This window comes from Bombyx mandarina, chromosome 19 (genome assembly GCF_030267445.1).
Source record: "Bombyx mandarina strain Sakado chromosome 19, ASM3026744v2".
NCBI classification, from domain to species: domain Eukaryota; kingdom Metazoa; phylum Arthropoda; class Insecta; order Lepidoptera; family Bombycidae; genus Bombyx; species Bombyx mandarina.
In genome coordinates, this window is record NC_143225.1 from 2,604,414 (window position 1) to 2,625,493 (window position 21,080).

At 39.2% G+C, this 21,080-nt stretch overlaps 1 protein-coding gene across 2 annotated transcripts in view; it reads left to right on the forward strand.

Annotated features, from left to right (window-relative positions):
* AkhR (Adipokinetic hormone receptor) overlaps positions 1-21,080 on the forward strand; it is a 153,444-nt gene that overhangs the window by 115,009 nt on the left and 17,355 nt on the right. For both annotated transcript variants that reach the window (XM_089735248.1, XM_028169565.2), the window contains exons 2-4: positions 9,256-9,612; positions 13,707-13,855; positions 20,624-20,767. In XM_089735248.1, coding sequence (XP_089591374.1) covers positions 9,340-9,612; positions 13,707-13,855; positions 20,624-20,767 — 566 coding nt within the window. In that variant the 5' untranslated portion in view covers positions 9,256-9,339. The remainder of the gene's footprint in view (positions 1-9,255; positions 9,613-13,706; positions 13,856-20,623; positions 20,768-21,080) is intronic.

Below are 21,080 nucleotides of genomic sequence, written 5' to 3' on the forward strand. Positions count from 1 at the left end.
TAATACTTGTAAACACGCTGACGTGTACGAAGTCCTATAAATACGGCCGTGCTGTCTAGCGTTTATTCATTCGTGTCCGAGCCGTAGTACAGTACGGATCTCTCTGTAAAGTTGTTACGCTTCTCGTGCAATATACGCAGCTTACAAAGTTCTCGTGAAGTTTTGTTTCGGAAGCCCAAACATGAGTCATCGTCAACAAAGCAATAACCGTGACGTCAGCAATGCTGACGTCACACTTTTTAAAAACGTTCCATCTGTATCTCCCCTGACATATAGTATAGTAGTATATAGTATAAGTATAAGTATAGAGTACTAATACTTCACAAACCGAAGATCGTTATTTTGTTTATTAATTCGTAGCGGAATTGAGAAATTCACGGATACCTAAATGAAATTGTCGCTCGGGCAAGAAGACTCTTAAGACATTTATATACCTCATTCGGACATGGCAAACGCAGCCAAAGCTTTTTTTTTCCTACCTAGCTGAGCCTTGAGAGGCTATTTCAGCGTAACCTTAACTAGTAGGTGAGCTCGCGGGGCTTAAACCTGACGACGTTGCTAACACGAATCCTAGCAAGAGCCGCGCTTCGCAGAATCTACCACCGGATCGGAAACGCAACCCACTGAGAATATCCGGCAAGAAACTCAGTGGGCTGTGTCTGAGGGTTAATTTACTCGTCGAGGCCTTCGTCGCGAGCGACGGGTTCGACGAGATCAATGACCGGTGCTTGAGGTACCTAAAAGCATCGTTAGTGAATCGGGAGGATCAGAAATGACGTGGTTTTTACCAATGCATGCAGTCGGTACCTTTAATTGTGTTAGCATTTAGTGTGAAATAAATGTATATGTTACCTGCAATGTTCTGTGCTGATGTATAACATGTTGGTACCCAATAAATAACATAAAATAAAATATCAAAAAATTATGAAGATATTGGGCCATTCTGCGACTTTTTTTTTTATTGCTTAGATGTGTGGACGAGCTCACAGCCCACCTGGTGTTAAGTGGTTACTGGAGCCCATAGACATCTACAACGTAAATGCGTCACACACCTTGAGATATAGTTCTAAGGTCTCAGTATAGTCACAACGGCTGCCGCACCCTTCAAACCGAAACGCATTACTGCTTCACGGCAGAAATAGGCGGGGCGGTGGTACCTACCCGTGCGGACTCACAAGAGGTCCTACCACCAGTAATTACGCAAATTATAATTTTTTGCGGGTTTGATTTTTATTGCACGATGTTATTCCTTCACCATGGAAGTCAATCGTAAACATTTGTTGAGTACGTATTTCATTAGAAAAATTGGTACCCGCCAGCGAGATTCGAACGCCAGTGCATCGCTCGATACGAATGCACCGGACGTCTTATCCTTTAGGCCACGACGTCTTCAATAATATATATTATTATGTATACAGAGTTTCATTATCCAGTAGACGTGCGCATTGATTGAAAATGACTGAAGTCACTTTACACTTTGCGTGTATCAATAGCAACTAGATGATGACCGAGCTTTGCTCGTTTTTTTTTTTTTGATAACACCATCTTGTTGCGGTTAGTTGCCCTCAATTAAGAAAAACAGTATTATTATTCGCCAATAGATGTCGGGAAGAGTCGATTATTGAAAACACGAATAAAACAACATTTTCTGAAAATAAATCGTAGCTAGATCGATTTATCGCCCCCGAAATCCCCTGTATACTAAATTTTATGAAAATCGTTGGAGCCTTTTCCGAGATTCAGATGATACAATTATATATATACAAGAATTGCTCGTTTAAAGGTATAAGATTATAATTTTAGGCAATTTAAAATCGAGAATTCGAAGCATTAAATTATAAAATAGTAAAGAAGGAGAGAGAAAAAGAAAAAAAGGTATTACGCCTCAGTGTTGGCTGAAAATTAATTAACGTTACAAAGAAATCTTACCCTCAATTTTCAGTTGTAATATAAAATAATATTTTTGCAATGAAAATTAACAATTTTTAAGATTTTTAGAAAACGTTTCACTATTTGCTCAGGCATTTTTTTAGTAAATTTTCATTGACGAGCTCACGGCCCACCTGGTGTTCAGTGGTTGCCAGAGCCCATAGACATCTACAAAATAAATTCCACCACCCACCTGAGAGATTGAAGTCGTCGTGACCTAAAGGATAAGACGTCCGGTGCATTATTCGTGTTGAGCAATGCACCGGTGCTCGAATCTCAGGCGGGTAGCAATTTTTCTAATGAAATACGTACTCAACAAATGTTCACGATTGGCTTCCACGGTGAAGGAATAACATCGTGTAATAAAAATCAAAAACCCGCAAAATTATAATTTGCGTTATAAAATGCGTTCTAAGGTCTCAATTTTACAGTACAACGGATGCCCCACCCTTCAGTCCGAATTACTGCTTCACGACAAAAATAGGCAGGGTGATATTTCCTACCCATGCGGACTCACAAGACGTCCTACCACTTGAAAATATAAGTTAATATTTCATACGATGTGACATTTTTTCAACGTGCCACAACTTTGAATTTAACTGCGACAATTATAATGTACCCTTCCATTGCTTCCTCCAAGATAGTAGATCCAAATTGGTCACCCAATTTGCTGAAACACAATTTAGATAATAGCATCCAATAATACCCTTGTCAGACCCCAGTGTAATGGGGCCAACTCGCTCATAATCACAGTAGCCTTGTCTTACGAAATTAAGACGAGACTTGATTTCAATAAGATTGAAAATTAATGATCTCATGGCGAATTCAGAAGGGGAGACTCTGCATAAATTATGAATTCTGTTCATTGTTAAATCTAATTTGGCAATTTGTTGAAGATGAATTTTCATTATCGAAAAAAAAAGCTATTATCGACGCTTTTCATTGATAACTATATATATATGGGTTGTCTATATATTAATACGTGAAGCAAAAACTTTGTATCCCTTTTTACGAAAATTGCGCGGACGGAGGAGTATGAAATTTTCCACACTTATAGATATTATAGAGAAGAAGTGCACAATGCTAATATTTTTTTTAGATAATGCATAAAAGATACATTAAATCAATAAAGAAAACATTACACACACTAGATACCGTGTATTTAACGCACACACGCATGCATACTATTTATTGTCAAGCTTTTGTTCTTGATGTCTGTGGTCAAATTGAGAATAGATTAAATATTGTTTGTCTTTATTAATATTTTTTTATAGTGTAGCCTTGGCGAAATTTGTGATTATAGAAGTATAAAATACAATCATAATAGTGTACAAACTTACAATTCCAATTAATTATAGTCGAATTTCGACTACTGCGGGACCTCTAGTATACCATTATTATACTGCTATGTACCATTAGAGAGTACCCTCCGAATCACGGATGTTCAAATAGCCCTTCAAATTGTAATTAATAGTTGCTAAAGTGTAATTAAATCTGGTAGTACTGATGACCCCTCTAACTATAGACCTATTTCAGTACTCCCTACGTTGAGTAAAATCTTTGAAAAAATTATTTTGACACAACTTTTAGAACATTTTAATTCAAATAACCTGCTTCATAATAAACAATTCGGGTTTACAAGGGGTCGCTCTACAACTGATGCAGGTGCTTATCTAATCAAAAATATATTTCAATCTTGGGAGGAATCGCATGATTGTCTTGGAATTTTCTGTGACTTATCCAAAGCATTTGACTGTGTTGAACATGAAACATTGGTGAGGAAACTACATCACTATGGTATTAGGGATGGTGCATTGGAACTTATTACTTCCTATTTATCAGGAAGGATACAAACAGTAGATGTGAAAGGAAATAGATCTTCAGGCACCACGTTGAAAATGGGTGTACCTCAGGGTTCCATTTTGGGTCCTTTTTTATTTCTAATATATATAAACGATTTGCCTAGTTTTATTAAGTCCCGACATGAGGTCGTATTATTCGCAGATGATACATCTTTATTATTTAAAATTAAACGACAATTACAAGTCTATGACGAAGTGAATAATGCGATTTCGTGTGTGGTTCATTGGTTCCGTATCAATAACCTATTATTGAATAGTAAGAAAACGAAATGTATTAAATTTACTTTAAAATGTATTAAATCATCTTTAAATGTGAGACAAGTAGATAGTAATGTAATTGTTTCTGAGGAATCATTGGAGCTTGTTGAGTCAACCGTATTTCTTGGTATAACAGTGGACTCCAAACTGCAGTGGGGACCTCATATTCATAAATTGGCGAGTAAGCTTAGCTCTGCAGCATACGCAGTAAAAAAAATTAGAATGTTAACAAATGCGGACACGGCTCGTTTAGTTTACTTTAGTTACTTCCACAGTGTCATGTCCTATGGCATTTTGCTATGGGGCAATGCGGCCGATGTAGAAATGATATTTATTCTGCAGAAAAGAGCTATACGTGCTATTTATAACATGCACTCAAGGGAATCCCTGAGGGAAAAATTTAAAGAAATTAAAGTTCTCACTATGCCATCCCAGTACATCTTTGAAAATTTGATGTATGTTCGTAAACATATTGAGGAGTTTCCTAAGATGTCGGACATACATAATAGAAATACTAGGAACAAACACAAGCTTGTTGTGCCGATGAGTAGGTTACATAAGATACGAAATTCATTCGGGTGTTTGTCTGTGCGCCTGTACAACAAAATCCCACAAGATGTTCAGAACCTACATATACATAGGTTTAAGAAAACTATTAAAGAACATCTGTGCAATAAAGCTTACTATAAAGTCAATGATTATCTAGAAGATTGCACAAAGTGGGAATGAGTTGCTAGCTCCGGGAATTTCAATATTGTAAAATTGTTATGTTATAATTACTTATTGTAATATGAATATTTAAAAAAAAAAATATTTAAAATAAAAATAAAAATCTAATATTTAAACATGCCCGCTGAGTTTCTTGCCAATTCTTCTCAGGACGGAGGCTAATTCTTGTGAATTGGCGGTAATTCTTTTGACGTTCAACAAGTATGTACTTTCATTTATGTTGAATAAAACTTTTTTGATTTGATTTGATTTGAATGGTTGGTGTCCACCCTTCTAGGCCCATGACAAGCCCTACCACCAATTCGCTTTATCACATGATTATTCTTTAAAGATGTTTCACTACTTAGATGGTGAATGACCTTTCATTCCAGCCAGTCCAAAGTCGTCAATTCAAGTCATAGACCTCACAATGTGGTTGCCGCCATTAACTTTGAGATAAGAATTCAAAGTAAGAATAGCACCTTTTTTTTTTCGTGCCGGTGTCCGAACCTCCTACGAGGTCCCCGCGCCTAGGCAGCGCGCGGGGTATGTGGGACTTGACGATCTGTAAGGTGTTGGGAGCAGACCGCGGGCCCAAGGAATTTTAGGGCCCCACCGCACTAAGCGACTACCCTGCACACTTACTCCCGACGCGACGTCCGATCTCCGTCCGGGGTCAGAACCCGGTCAGAGTAGGGGGGTTCCCACGGTCAACCCTACAACAAGACACACGGCGCCACCCCGAGGACGCCCGACCGACGGGTCGTCGAGGCAATAGACGACGACCAACGACGCCGGTCTCCGCGGTACACCGGCCTTACCAGGCCACCCGGGCGATGCCGCTAGTGTTCCGGGGTACCCCGCTGGGCCCGAACCAGCCTCCGCAAAAGCTTGCTCCGCAAAAGCGGGACAGTACGCGGAATGTTGAATAGCACCTGTCCCAACTTTCAAAATTGAACGCACAGTTGGCTATTAACAGCAGTAATAGGCAGGATGATGGTCTCTGCCCATGCGGGCTTACAATGCCATCACTAAATGGCAGTTGGCGATTGCAGTACGCTGGCAAAATACTCTATTACTCACCTTTACGAAACCCTCGGGAAAGGCAGCTGGTAGGTAGGTAGGCAGCGGCTTGGCTCTGCCTCTGGTATTGCTGAAGTCCATGAGCGACGGTAAGCACTCACCATCAGGTGGGCCGTATGCCTGTCTGCCTACAAGGGCAATAAAATAAAAATGGGCTGATGCTGCACCACACAGCCAATTGGTATCATATACGTATGTACATAAATTTAGTAGAATATTATAAGAATATATTGCAAGCCAACTGATTTGTCTCGCCGTTTCTTATTAGGATTCTGATACATTTCGCAACCGGCGCCGGTGGAGTTCGTATTTTGACATTCAACAAGAATTCTCCAATTACATCTGACGTAAAATTAATTACATTTCATACTTTGAAGTGACTCGAATTCACATGACATTTATTGAAACAAGCTGTACTTATTAGTTATGTTCAATTAAGCTGAAAATACGTACAATCTCAAAATGCCATCCTAAAAACTAGATCGATAAAATAATAATCTATCTATCTATCTATATATATATAACTAGTCAGGTCATAAGTATTGTCACACAGTAAAAACTTTTCTTTTAGAATGCTGGCCACAAAAATGTTTATTGAATTCGAATTTCGAATTGTTCATGAAAATAAAAATGTATACTTTTAGAATTTTACTCATTTTTAAATATGGAGTGGACGCTAAAAGAAGACCGTTTTGCAGTTATTGCGTTGCATCGTTGCGGTTACGCGCCAATTCAAATTTTTAACATACTGAAAAATTTGAATATAACCAAAAGATTCGTTTATCGTACCATCAAACGATACAATGAAGACTCTAGTGTAGATGACAGGTCAAGAAGTGGTCGCCCTCGGTCTGTTAGGACTCCAGCAGTGATAAAAGCTATGAAGGCGCGAATTCAAAGAAATCCCAAACGTAAGCAGAAACTGTTGGCCATTCAGATGGGGTTAAGCAGAACCACGGTGAAAAGGGTGTTAAATGAAGACTTAGGGCTTCGGGCATATCGCAGAAAAACAGGTCATCGTTTGAATGCTCGTCTAATGGACCTGAGACTGAAGAGATGCCGCGCTTTGTTGAAGCGGTACGCAGGAAAAAAATATCGGGAAATTCTTTTTTCGGATGAAAAAATTTTGACCATAGAAGAGGGCTACAACAAACAAAATGATAAGGTGTACGCACACAGTAGTGAAGAAGCGAGCAACCGTATTCCGCGTGTCCAACGAGGTCATTTTCCATCCTCGCTTATGGTATGGTTGGGAGTTTCTTATTGGGGCTTAACAGAGGTACATTTTTGTGAGAAAGGTGTAAAAACGAATGCAGTTGTGTATCAAAATACAGTCCTGACGAACCTTGTGGAACCTGTTTCTCATACCATGTTCAATAACAGGCACTGGGTATTCCAACAAGATTCGGCGCCAGTTCATAGAGCGAAGAGCACACAAGACTGGCTGGCGGCGCGTGAAATTGACTTCATCCGGCACGAAAACTGGCCCTCCACCAGTCCAGATTTGAATCCGTTAGATTACAAGATATGGCAACACTTGGAGGGAAAGGCGTGCTCAAAGCCTCAACCCAATTTGGAGTCACTCAAGACATCCTTGATTAAGGCAGCCGCCGATATTGGCATGGACCTCGTTCGTGCTGCGATAGACGACTGGCCGCGCAGATTGAAGGCCTGTATTCAAAATCACGGAGGTTATTTTGAATAAACTTTAGTGTCATAAGAATCTATGTTTTGTTAAGTTAATTTTGGTATATGAATGGTTACATAATGAATAAACTTGTTTCAATTAATTTAGATTAAACATGTGACAGAATGTATGACCTGACTAGGTATATATATATAAGAATGAATTGCTGTTCGTTAGTCTCGCTTTGGCTAATTTTGGTCTTGAATTATTTGTGGAAGTCCAAAGAAGGTTTAAAAGGCAAATAAATATGAAAATGCTCGGAATTAAAAAAAAATAACAATTTTGTTTTTCCTTTGATGTCTTCCCCCGTCGGACAGATTCCTTTTGTTTGTTTTAAGTTTATTTTATACAAAAGTTTAGGTATTTTATTTATCGGTTGAGGCACTACGAAGTCTGCCGGGTCAGCTAGTTACTAATATATTTATATTTTCATTAAATTCATTTAAATTCATTTAGGGAACACCTTACATTTTATACTCACAATTTAACACAAAATTTCTTTCGACAAATGTTTGCTTACCGAATTGGATGAGTAAATAAAATAGCTATGGATAGATAAATATCGATTTCGTCGCCAAAAACTATGGTTTGAATGCTTTTGGGCGTAAATAAGATTATAAGCGTATTTTTTTAAACGTATTCGTAAAAAAAGTTAATAGTTTTCATCAAATGATGACTAGCTTTCGTTTGTTTTTTTTATTATTTTTTTATTGCTTAGATAGGTGGACGAGCTCACAGCCCACCTGGTGTTAAGTGGTTACTGGAGCCCATAGACATCCACAACGTAAATGCGCCACCCACCTTGAGATATAAGTTCTAAGGTCTCAAGTAAGTTACAACGGCTGCCCCACCCTTCAAACCGAAACTCATTACTGCTTCACGGCAGAAATAGGCAAGGTGGTGGTTACCCACCCGCGCGGACTCACAAGAGGTCCTACCACCAGTAATTACGTAAATTATAATTTTTGCGGGTTTTGATTTTTATTACACGATGTTATTCCTTCACCGTGGAAATCATTCGTGAACATTTGTTGAGTACATATTTCATTAGAAAAATTGGTACCCGCCTGAGATTCGAACACCGGTGCATCGCTCAACACGAATGCACCGGACGTCTTATCCCTTAGGCCACGACGACTTCGACTTCGTATGTGGAATAAAACCGTGTGTTGATAAAGTCCCGTCTTATCAATATAACTTCATCAAAATTATCATAATCCGTATCAATATTCTGTATTAAGAACCGGCACTTAATTGCCTGAACAGATTTAATTTGCAAAATTGAACATATATTTTAACTGGTTCACTTAAAGTCGGATGTCTGTCCTTGTTTGAAGAGCAAAGGCGACTGTTATACAGCCATCTTCACATTATAGTATCGATAGCGTTAAGCAATCACTCTGAGACATCCACTGTTCTCGTCGAACCCGTTGCTTGCGATGAAGGGTTCGGCGAGTAAACTAATCAATAGATACAGCCCACTGAGTTTCTCGCTGGATCTTCTCAGTGGGTCGCGCTTCCGATCCGGTGGTAGATTCTGCGAAGCACTGCTCTTGCTAGGGCTAGTGTTAGGCTAGGTTAGGTTATATCCCCGTGAGCTCACCTACTCGTTCGGTGAGTCTAATATGACCCTTCGGGTAACTAGAATAGGTAGGACATGAAAACCGAGACATCTTAACTATAATACAGTATTCTTTTACTAACCAACTACTGTCCATTTTGTTACAGAACCTCATAAAAAAATCAACAATGATAACGTTTAACAAAATCAACACAATCCTTGACCAAGGCAGAACGAGTAATTGAACCGGCATGGATATAGACGAGAAAGTGTCCGGCCCGGGCGGGGCCTCCCAGAAGAACTGGTCGCATCTGCTACACGTGAACAACACTTACGATGAACTCCCGCTGGAGATGCGCTTCAACTATAGCCACATGGTCTCCATGACGGTATACAGTGTGCTGATGGTGATATCAGCGACAGGCAACTTCACGGTTCTTTATCAACTGGTCCGGAGAAGACGAGCGAAACGCGCCAGCAGATTGGACATATTGCTGATGCATTTGGCTGTCGCTGACCTCATGGTAAGGTTTTAATTCTTTACTATTAAAGTTTTTTTTTTATCCTACCTATGCTGATAGCCTTGAGAGGCTATTTCAGCTTACCCTAGCTTGTGTAGGTGAGCTCACGGGGCTCAAACTGGAGAATTGCTAACACTGACCCTAGCAAGAGCAGTGCTTCGCAGAATCTACCACCGGGTTGGAAACGCGACCTACTGAGAAGATCCGGCGAGAAACTCAGTGGGCTGTGTCTGTGGGTTAATTCGCTCGTCGAGCCCTTCGTCGCAAGCGACGGGTTCGACGAGGACGGTGACCGGTCCTTGTAGTGCCTAAAAGCACCGTTAATGGATCTGGAGGATCCGTGATGACGTGCTTTGGGCGACGTCGACGGTTTACCATTCGGTCTACAGGATCGGGTCTATTAAAGTCTTAGTCTGGTCTTGAAATAAGTACATGTCCATTTACTAAGTGGTAAACTCTAGTGTCTCTGTGTGGTCAGTCTAGAATAGTACCACGTACTTATTCCATTTGGTATTGCAAAAGGTGACTGATTTGTCGAAGAAAAGACAGCAGCGATCTCAGAGCAATATATCAGCTTACTGTGATCAACAACTAGAATTTACCGATGGTAGGGTCAATTGTAAGTCCATATGGGCAACTATCACCACCCTGTTTGTTCCTGATTTCACAAATGAAATTCAATTGATATTTCGACTTAATGTCGGTAAGGTAGACGTAGGGGATAGGGACCTCGTAGAACTTATTCAGCAATGACAAAAAAACATGGAATTATGATTTTTACAGGATTTTTAATGATGACTTTCGGAACCTCACTGTAGGTTTTCGTTTTTAAATTTTAGGAGAAACTCAGCGAACTCGAATCAAGGAGTGGTTTTAATCCGTTTGATACCACAAAGGTACGAGTGCATCTAAATGTACCTAAATCTAGTCATCACAGTCATAAGAATGGCTCTTCTTATTCCATTTGCAAAAGGGAAGGCTGGGTTTTGCTTGCCACTAAGTGACACTTTCGACATTACGGTTCTGATCACTAGAAGTGTGTCAAGAAACGTTTATCAGCACTGACTATCTTCTGGTTAGATTTTCTACTCGATTTAGCGAAAATTCCATTTCGTTTTCTTCAGCCAGTTTTTGCTTGAGTGGCTTACGTCAATCATTTTTGGGTTCAAATAGGAAATTTTGTTAAACAGCCGAAGGCCATTTGACCCTCGACAAAAACCAGCCAGATTTTATCGTTTTTGTTCATTCGTTTTAGGTTAGGATATACTTTCCTGTTCACCAAAAATTTTAAGGAATCAGGAGACATATAAGCTGATAATAATACAGATTGAACATAACTATCGTATTGTTAAAACTGCACTGAATGATTGCCTAACTTCTTATGCTCATGTCTAAATGGGCGAATGAGCTCACTCCCAGCTTAGCTGGTGTTGATGTCCATAGACACCGCAAAGTGAATGCCGCCAATCACCTTGAGACATGAGGTCGGAGTCTTAATTATATTGTATCTGTCCCACCCTTCGAACTGAAACGTATGAATGCTTAGCGATAGAAATTTGCTGAATCGTGGTACCTATCCATTCGGGTTGACAATCCGTAGTTCTTCTTCTTCTTCGTCGCTTTCTTCATTGCTGAAGGTCGTGTCCCTGAAACTCGACCGTTGCCTGTCTCGTGAGCTGTTTCCATCTCGTCCGGTCCTCAGCTGCTCGAATGGCGGTTGCGACTGGCAACCCAGTTAGAGCGGTTACTTGATCACACCAACGGCTAGGTAATCGACCGCGGGGTCTCTTTCCTTCTACTTTGCCCGTCACAATCACTTTGTCCAAGTTATTGTCCAAGTTATAAGACTGTCGGCGGGCAATCCGCCGACAGTCAATCCGTAATACTACAGGTAAATTTCGTTACACCATCTTAGTACGCTAGTACAAATACTTAGGAAACGTTGAAAATTCTCCGTTAAAATCCCTTAGTTGCCTTTTAGAACACCTACAGGAAATAGGATGGTTCCCTTATAGGCCAATACCACATAGTTGGTTATCGACGTTTGTCCCTTGCAATCCCTTGAGCGAAAGACATACGTAGTACTCATAATTACTGGGCAACGAACTTGCTGTAGTATCGAAACAACGCTATCTCATATCTGAGACCTTGAAAGTGGGTCAGAATGAAAACCATAACCACACAATTAAGCCATACATGGTTTTTAAATGGCGTCTGAAATATGCGGCGACTTCATAAAATCATTTTCATTCTAAGGAGAGCAATGAGCTACCCGTGATTACAACACCAAAACACATACTAAACGCTAATCATCTCACCCTTGTACAGATTAATGTTTGGTTTTAAATAAATCATTTTAATTAAACCTCCCTGAATCTAGGTTAGCGTTCCGCACAGTGAACCGGTGTTATCTTATCGCCGGATTTGTTTTTAAAAGCCCCAAACAGCCGCAGACAAACACAATATTTATCTTGAATTTATATTAAACTATCAAAAACAAAATTAATTGTTGTAAATTTAAAGTTTGTTTTAGTAGGTACGTCGAAGGTTATAAAGTAAAAGGGCGTTTTAGTAAATTCTGGATTTCTCAAAATTCGACCGGAACACGTGGAAATTTTTCAAAGTGATTGTAGGGGAATGATACCCCGCCCCGCTTCGCTTACCATGCAGTTATTGTGCATACAGTCAGTGGTTAAAGTGCAGCGATCCACCGCGGTCGCTGCGCGAATAAACATATAATTTATACTTTATACTTACTTAGTGTTTTATTGACCACTCTGATGAGGTTTCCTGAGGAGAATGTATAATAAACCCACAACACCATACAAACCTCACATGATTATAGTATATTAATTGACGAAGCGTCAGCCATTGTCTTAATTAAAAGTACTTGACATGTCGTGACCCCGAGAGAGATGCGCATTCGTGTTATTTCTCAAATAAGAACATGCTCTACCCTCTGTATCAGAAAACAAAGAAATACGATTCTAAGCGAAATTTAGTAGTAGTAGTAGCCTTACTATATTTTCCCACTTAATTACTATTCGCTGCTCTTTTTTTTTTTATTGCCTTTGTAGGCAGACGAGCGTACGGCCCACCTGATGGTAAGTGGTTACCGTCGCCCATGGACTTCAGCAATGCCAGGAGCAGAGCCAAGCCGCTACCTACTGTTCTATTTAGTGGTAGGCTGTAAGACCGCGCCATTTGGTACTATTATAACAGCTTTTGTTCTACTTAATAAATTCCTCTAAATAAAAATAATCCTTATAATTCGATTGCTTCGATTGTAACTGACAATATGTAAATACGGTTATTTCTGTTCATCTTTCTCCTTCATGCCTTGTTAAAAACCTCTTATTTTCTTGGCCCTTCCTACGCATCTTTTGTTATTAGAGCTTGGTCCTTAAGTTGTTTGGTAATCCATCTCTTACATTTTGACCGTTGGAAAGAGTCGTATCCAGGTCCGGATTTAAACTTAATGCCGCTTTACCTAAGCTTACCGTTTATATTATATATTTTATTTTTCGAAATTAAAATCACTAATTTATTGCGGAAACTTTATCATATGTCATAATAATATATTCCTAAAACATAAATAAATTTTTGTTTTTTTTTTCTAACAATTAAAAATTTTGACTAAGCGTCACTCATAATTACATTACATTAAAAAAAAAAGTAATTTAACTTTTTTTTTTACAGAAAATAGAAAAATCGATTATTATTTTAAATCTCCAAGAAAATAAATTGATTAAATCATTTTGATTATTAATTTTTCCCATAAGTGCCAAAATTATAATTCACAAATAATGGATGAATTGAATTACTTGAATTATCAATTAAAAACAAAAATTGTTAATTATTAGAATTAGTCAAATATATTGAGCAATCTTGAAAAGACTAAAAAAAAAATTTTTACTTTCTAAATTTTGCCGCCCTAAAAAATTTGCCGCCCTGGGCACTTACCCCGACTGCCTCTAGTGTAAATCCACCACTCTTCGTATCGTCAACACTGAATCAAAATGACCCCCCAGCCAGTACCCGGAAACCTAATAAATGTAACTATGCATTAAAAATTAAACGTTGCTTTTTGTTTATAGGTCACATTCCTGATGATGCCGCTGGAGATTGCGTGGGCCGGAACGGTGCAGTGGTTCGCAGGAGACCTGATGTGCCGCGTCATGATGTTCACGAGAACCTTTGGACTTTACCTGTCCAGCTTCGTTCTAATATGTATTGCCGTTGATAGGTGAGTGTACTTCTAATGAATTTATTTATTTTATTTTATTTATGTACACACAAAAAAGAAGACAGTAGTACAGAGTAATAGGAAAATTATGCATATTTCTTTAAGAAGTCTCTTCCAGCAGACCTGCGAGAGGATTATGAGAATAATAATTAAAAGTGATGAGTGTGTGTAGAACAACTAAAATAACAAATGAGTCGTCTATTATCAAAGGTGGCAATCTGTGCATTTGGACAAAAAAAAATTATTGATATGTCAATACAGATTGATTTGAATATAATCGTCTCCTTCAAAGAATACGGTTCAAAACCTGCATTAAATAAAGGTTAATACTTAACCTGTTATTTATCTAAGATGTCGTTCAGAAGAGTTTTGTGACTGCCAATGGAATACAAAGTCAATAATTCGTTTTTCTGATTTACCAATAATTGTCCAAAAGTCACATTGCCGGCTTTGATAATAGTCGACTCAAATACAACATGAGAATTATAGTAATGCACATACACATAGCAAATATTGTTAAACTTGAATACAAAGTATTTTAAGTAAAACAGTGTATACGAAGAGTATAGAACAATAATAATTCGGTTGATGAGAGATAGAATTGCTTGACCTGGATGTATGTGAGCAAACGAATCTCACGTCCCTGGTGCTAAGCGGACACTGGGACAGATAGAGGCAGCCGCGTGAAAGCCGCTGACCTTGGAGTGCCATCGTCATCATCATCATCAGCCGCGTTTGACCACAACATACATGGGCCTCTACAAATTTACACTTCTGAACCCAGTTCTCAGCTCTCTCAGCTTCGTACCAGCCAATTACTTTTCATATATCGCTTCTCCATCCAACCATAAGACCCCCTTACTAGCACATTCCGGTTTTTGACTAAAAACCCTTTAAATTGGCAGCTAGTTTAAATAATATTTGATTAAGTGAAGCCGTAATGCGTTCGGTTTGAAGGGTGGGATGCGTAGTCCTTGTAAAGATTTAGAAATCTTGTCTCAAGGTGAGTAGCGGTATTGTTGATGTCCGTGGGCACCGGTAACCTCTTAACTTCACGTGGGCCATGATCCCATCCACCCATATAATCAATAAAAATAAAATTTAGGTTCTCATTCTGTTGTGAACTCTATAAGTTTCGCTAACCACTTAACATCTTGTTGGCTGTGAGTTCAGCTCCTATAAAAAGTACACAATTATAGCAATAAAACACTGAAGGCATAAATGGAAAGTGATACTTAAAACAACATTAAACACTATTCTTCTCGATTAATGTTTGACGCGCCAGTTATCAGTTTTACAGCCCAATAAAATTATGAATTCACAGTGCGTAACGTTTTGATTGTAAAGGGATCATAAATGTTATGTGCTATTTTAATTTGGCGTAACTCTCCATCATTGATGAAGCTAAGTGATGAGCATCATGACTCCTTCCTTCAAAGCAGTTTGTTGAATTTTTTTTATTGCCCTTGTAGGCATACGAGCATAGGTGATGGTGAGTGGTTACAGTCGCCCATGGTCTTCAGCAATTCCAGGGGCCGAGCTAGACCGCTGCCTACTGCGCTGTTAAGTGAATAAACATCTCACCGTTGTGTTTGTCTGAATAAACGAAATTCTTCAACGGTAAAATGCGATTCTTCTTTAGTTTCTTTGTAAAAGAGCCTGGTATTTAATCACCTTAGTAGATGGGACGTTGTTTTTTATAGATTTTAGTTGGGTTTTGGTGGCGCTGCTTGCTATGAGGTAACAAGCCAGTAAACTGATGTCTTCATTGTTCGTCTTCGCGGTCTACCCGCAAATTTTATCTTATTAATTAAACCGTCAAAATAGTCTACTCGCGAAAACTGAATAATTACAAATCTATTAAAAGACAACATAATCGAAACACTATTATCTGTAACCATGTAGTACCACCGTGAATTCATGAATCATGGGCTTATCCGTCTTTTGCTTTTACATTTTTATGTTTTTATTGCTTAGAAGGGTGGACAAGCTCATGGCTCACCTGATGTTATGGTTACCGGAGCGCATAGACGTCTACAACGTAAATGTCGCCACCCACCTTGAGATATGAATTATATGGTCTCAGTATTGTTACAACGATTGCCCCACCCCTCAAACCGAAACGCATCACTGCTTCACGGCAGAAAAAAGCAGAGTAGTGGTAACTATACGTGTGGACTCACAAGTAGAAACCACCAGTAGAAATTATGCTTTTTGGTTCAGATAATCTCAATATCACCATCCCGTTGGGCGGTTCTTGGGGATAGACCCGTCCGTATCTAAGAATGTGAGCTTGGCACAATTACTCAGATCCGTCTACGGACCACGCTTCGTAAATTGCAAATGATCTCAATAAGATAAATCCGATAAAATATCTACTTGTCGAACAAATCTTGACTGATCCAATTGACTTCAACGTTCCCCGATCCGATCTATTTGTTTAGTTTGACGTCAGAGCTTTTCGTGATCCAATGAGCAATTAAATTTACAATTCACATCAAAGCCTTTGAAACACGGACTCTAGCGAATGTCGGAAAACTACTAACTAATTTTATGGATCACGTTTGATAGTTGCGTCAAAGGAATTCATATGTATGTAGAGATAGACACGTTATTCAGAATGGTATGAACATTTCCGAAATAGTATTTCTATTTTCGCGTGTAGTTCGATATAACTAAAGCTACATTTACTAATGTAATAATGCTATATACTCATTACCTAATTTGATTATTATATTAAATATATCGAGATGTGAAAGGCTGTTAATTAGGTTTAAAAGCGACACTTTGCAACTTTACAAGAGAGCCATTTGATGGTCAGTTAACATTTGAAAAAAAATCCATAACAAAAAAAAATCTTCAGCTATTTGAATGATTATTTCCGAAAAGGTTTAATTAGGAATCCTGTGTGTAGAGACAAAGATTTGTAAATATCGCTGAAAAGTTTAGTGAAAGTCAAAATACGAGAGCTTTAAATTAACGGTCTAACATGATGAGGTCGCATTGTTAAGTCGTTTGAGACGAAGGGTTCGGCGAGTAAATTAACCTACAGACACAGCCCACTGAGCTTCTCGCCGGATCTTCTCAGTGGGTCGCGTTTCCGATCCGGTGGTAGATTCTGTGAAGTACGGCTCTTGCTAGGATTCGTGTTAGCAACGTCGTCAGACTTGAGCCCCGTGAGCTCACCTACTAATTCGGCGAATCTAGAATAGCCCCTCGAGGTTATCAGAATAGGTAGAAAACAAAAAGAGCAAATATAATAGATAAGAAGGTCTGATTACATTACGTACTGGCTACTAGTTTTCCTCTCATAGCTTCACCAGCGTGAACTACGCTTTATATAGCCTAGCTGGAGACATATCATTGTGTAGATCAGTGGAATATAAGTCTATATTATTTTCAAGGGTTCCAACTATTTCCATATCGATTTTCGTCAAAATAGGTTTTGTGGCTAGCGCGTGAAAGCCTAATAGACAAGCAAATACACTTTCCTATTAATAAAATTATTTTCTATGCATCTTCTAACGTCTAGCTGTACAATAATAATTAATCTCTATAATCTTGTGATAACTACATGAAAACCACTTCGGTATTTCTGATGATGTGCCCGAATAGACAAAAAAATAGAAACGAATTCAAAAATTACTGATTTATGTACTATTGATATTCTTACTATATTAATTACTCTTTTCAATGTACAAAAACATCGGAGTCTATTATTTTATTATACACATTATCTATTGAGCACATTAAAAATATTTAAACCAGGGAATGTTTAGATAAAAAACATACGAATGCTAAAGACTGAATGATGAAAAGAAAACATGAAACGAAAACAGTCTCCATTGAATAGGGTGTATGTTCACAAAAGAATTCTTCAACGTTTCTTTATAATTTTCACCTTCAACATTTCTTAAAAATAAAGCCTCCCAAATATAATTTTATACATTACAGGCATTTCAATATCACGTGACTTTGAATAAAAATCTATAAATATAAAAATTAATTGCTGTTCGTTAGTCTCGCTAAAACTCGAGAACGGCTGGACAGATTCGGCTAGTTTTTTATTTTTATTTATTGCTTAGATGGGTGGACGAGCTCACAGCCCACCTGGTGTTAAGTGGTTACTGGAGCCCAAAGACATCTACAGCGTAGATGCCGCCACCTACCTTGAGATATGACTTCTAAGGTCTCAGTAAAGTAAAACGGCTGCCCCACCCAGCAAACCGAAACGCATTACTGCTTCACGGCAGAAATAGACAGGGTGGTGGTACCTACCCGTGCGGACCCACAAGACATCCTACCATTCCCATAAAACAAGCATAACCGTGATTCGATGTGTCGTACTGTACTAATATGGCAATAGCATCACGCATAATAACACTTTACTAACAGAACAGTTCAACAATGTATCAAAACAAATAATAAACGATTAATAATTAAACAATGAAATGAAAAAACAACTAAACTAACAACCTGCAAACATTTAACCAATGCCACATCCATGCGAACTAGCTCCTTGTGGCGCCAATATCTACCCGCCACCGAGCGGCCGGCCGGCTGGTCGAGGCGATCTGCTGTGGTAATCTACCCTGTTTATACATTTTAAGAAAATAATAATCTTTATAGTTTTTGTTAAATGTATTGTTTATAGCATAGCATCGCATGTTGTTACTGTAAATTATTGTCATGTACTGCACGATCTGAATTAATTGTAACAATTTTAATGTTCTCATTTAAGTGAATTTATGTAATTCTTTTGAGAATAAAGAATATCTTTAACCCGAACAGTTAGTAAAGTTCAGTCCGCGAGTCTGGTTGTAGTATTGACCGTGGGAACTCCCTACTCTGACCGCGTTCTGACCCCGGCTGGAGATCGGGCTTCGGGTGTAAGAGTACAAGGTGAAGCCGTTTGTTGCGGTAGGACCCTAAAAATATCCTTGGGCTCACGGTTTGCTCCCAACATCTGCAGACCGTCACGTTCCACATACCCAGCGTGCCCTCTAAGCACGGATACTACGCAAGAGGTTCGGCCCCCTCCCGAAGTCGTATTTCACTGCACCTTGCAATGGCTACATCATTGTTTTTAGATATAATATCTATAGTACTAGAACGAACACGAAATACACCAGTGAATACTTCTTGAGAAAACATTCAGTTGAATCCGAGATACGCACGAATGAATAAGTAAAGAGACAGAGAAAATTATTGTATCAAAAAACAGCTGGTTTAAAATTCCATAATCCTTCACAAATTAAGCTCTCTTCTATTTCAATTATATCAATGTACAGATACTTTCTGCGCGTTCTAAACAGACCTTCCACATTACCTCGGCTCGAACGAAATATGCTTCTAGCTCTTTTGTCCGTAGATCTTGTAGGTTGTATATTACTTGTATCATAAAGAAATGCTATTTTGGATTATTTATAAGGTGATTTAGTCCGATGAGTATTATTAAGTTAATGTACATAATAATATGTGCATATTGTATTGCTTTTGTATTTTCTCGTTATTATTTTTTTTTTTTTTAATTATATACAAATTGATATCCACCTCCGGGATCTGAAAAGCGAGACAATCGTATCATCTCTCTGGAGCGAGTCTCCAAATGGGGTGAATTGAACTTGGTTCAATTCAACCCGTTAAAGACACAAGTTTGCGCGTTTACTGCGAAGAAGGACCCCTTTGTCATGGCGCCGCAATTCCAAGGAATATCCCTGCAACCTTCCGAGAGTATTGGGATACTTGGGGTCGACATTTCGAGCGATGTCCAGTTTCGGAGTCATTTGGAAGGCAAAGCCAAGTTGGCGTCCAAAATGCTGGGAGTCCTCAACAGAGCGAAGCGGTACTTCACGCCTGGACAAAGGCTTTTGCTTTATAAAGCACAAGTCCGGCCTCGCGTGGAATACTGCTCCCATCTCTGGGCCGGGGCTCCCAAATATCAGCTTCTTCCATTTGACTCCATACAGAGGATGGCCGTTCGGATTGTCGATAATCCCATTCTCACGGATCGTTTGGAGCCTCTGGGTCTGCGGAGGGACTTCGGTTCCCTCTGTATTTTGTACCGTATGTTCCATGGGGAGTGCTCTGAGGAATTGTTCGAGATGATACCGACATCCGCCCATCTAAGCAATAAATAAAAAAAATTAAAAAAATCTCGTTTTTACCATCGCACCGCCCGCCACCGGAGTAGAGTTCATCCATACTACCTGGAGCCACTGCGGTCATCCACAGTGCGTTTCCAGAGGTCTTTTTTTGCCACGTACCATCCGGCTATGGAATGAACTCCCCTCCACGGTGTTTCCCGAGCGCTATGCCATGTCCTTCTTCAAACGAAGCTTGTAGAGAGTATTAAGCGGTAGGCAGCGGCTTAGCTCTGCCCCTGGCATTGCTGAAGTCCATGGGCGACGGTAACCACTCACCATCAGGTGGGCCGTATGCTACAAGGGCAATAAAAAAAATAAAAAAAATCATCATTCGATACCAGTATACTGGCCGTCTTATCCCTTTACGGTACTATCAATAATTGCCAATAAGCAATCCGTCTCTATTTATTTTCTTTCTTCTTCCTGACAGTCCATCTAAGATAGCACGAATGGCAATAAACAATCAATATATTCCGGCCGCAAAAACTGACGAATACAATTGAACTCCCGATAACTTTAGCCTTATTTCTCAAGACGACGTGGTTTTTGTAAACGCCAAAATTCCAATCAATACTTTTAGTGTAAGTATAACATCTAATTGATGGTTCTCGAAAATTTCCAGATACTACGCAATTTTGAAGCCTCTGAACGTGACTTGGGAAGCGACGGTCCGCCGCGCCATCATCGTGGCGTGGGTGTGTGCCGGCCTCGCCAGTCTCCCGCAGAGTTTCATCTTCCACGTTGAAGAGCATCCCGAAGTTAAAGGGTACGTTAATTTTGCCTACAGCGTTTTCTTATACCACCAACCTTTGATCGTGTTTCCAGATAAAATTACGTGAAAGATTGTTTTTAAGAACAAAGTAATCAGATTACACCTAATTAGAATTTATCTACTTCAATATAGCTCCTCGGCTAGCGGTGCCCTAATCTCAAAGTCGATTGAAATATACGAAGCATTTTTTTTATTGCGCTGATGAATGAATCAGTAGCTCATGCCCCATGGTCAGCAGCTTTCGAAGACCATAGGCATCATCACGTCGTTAATGCCCCGTATACTTTGAGACTCGAGGTAAAAATCG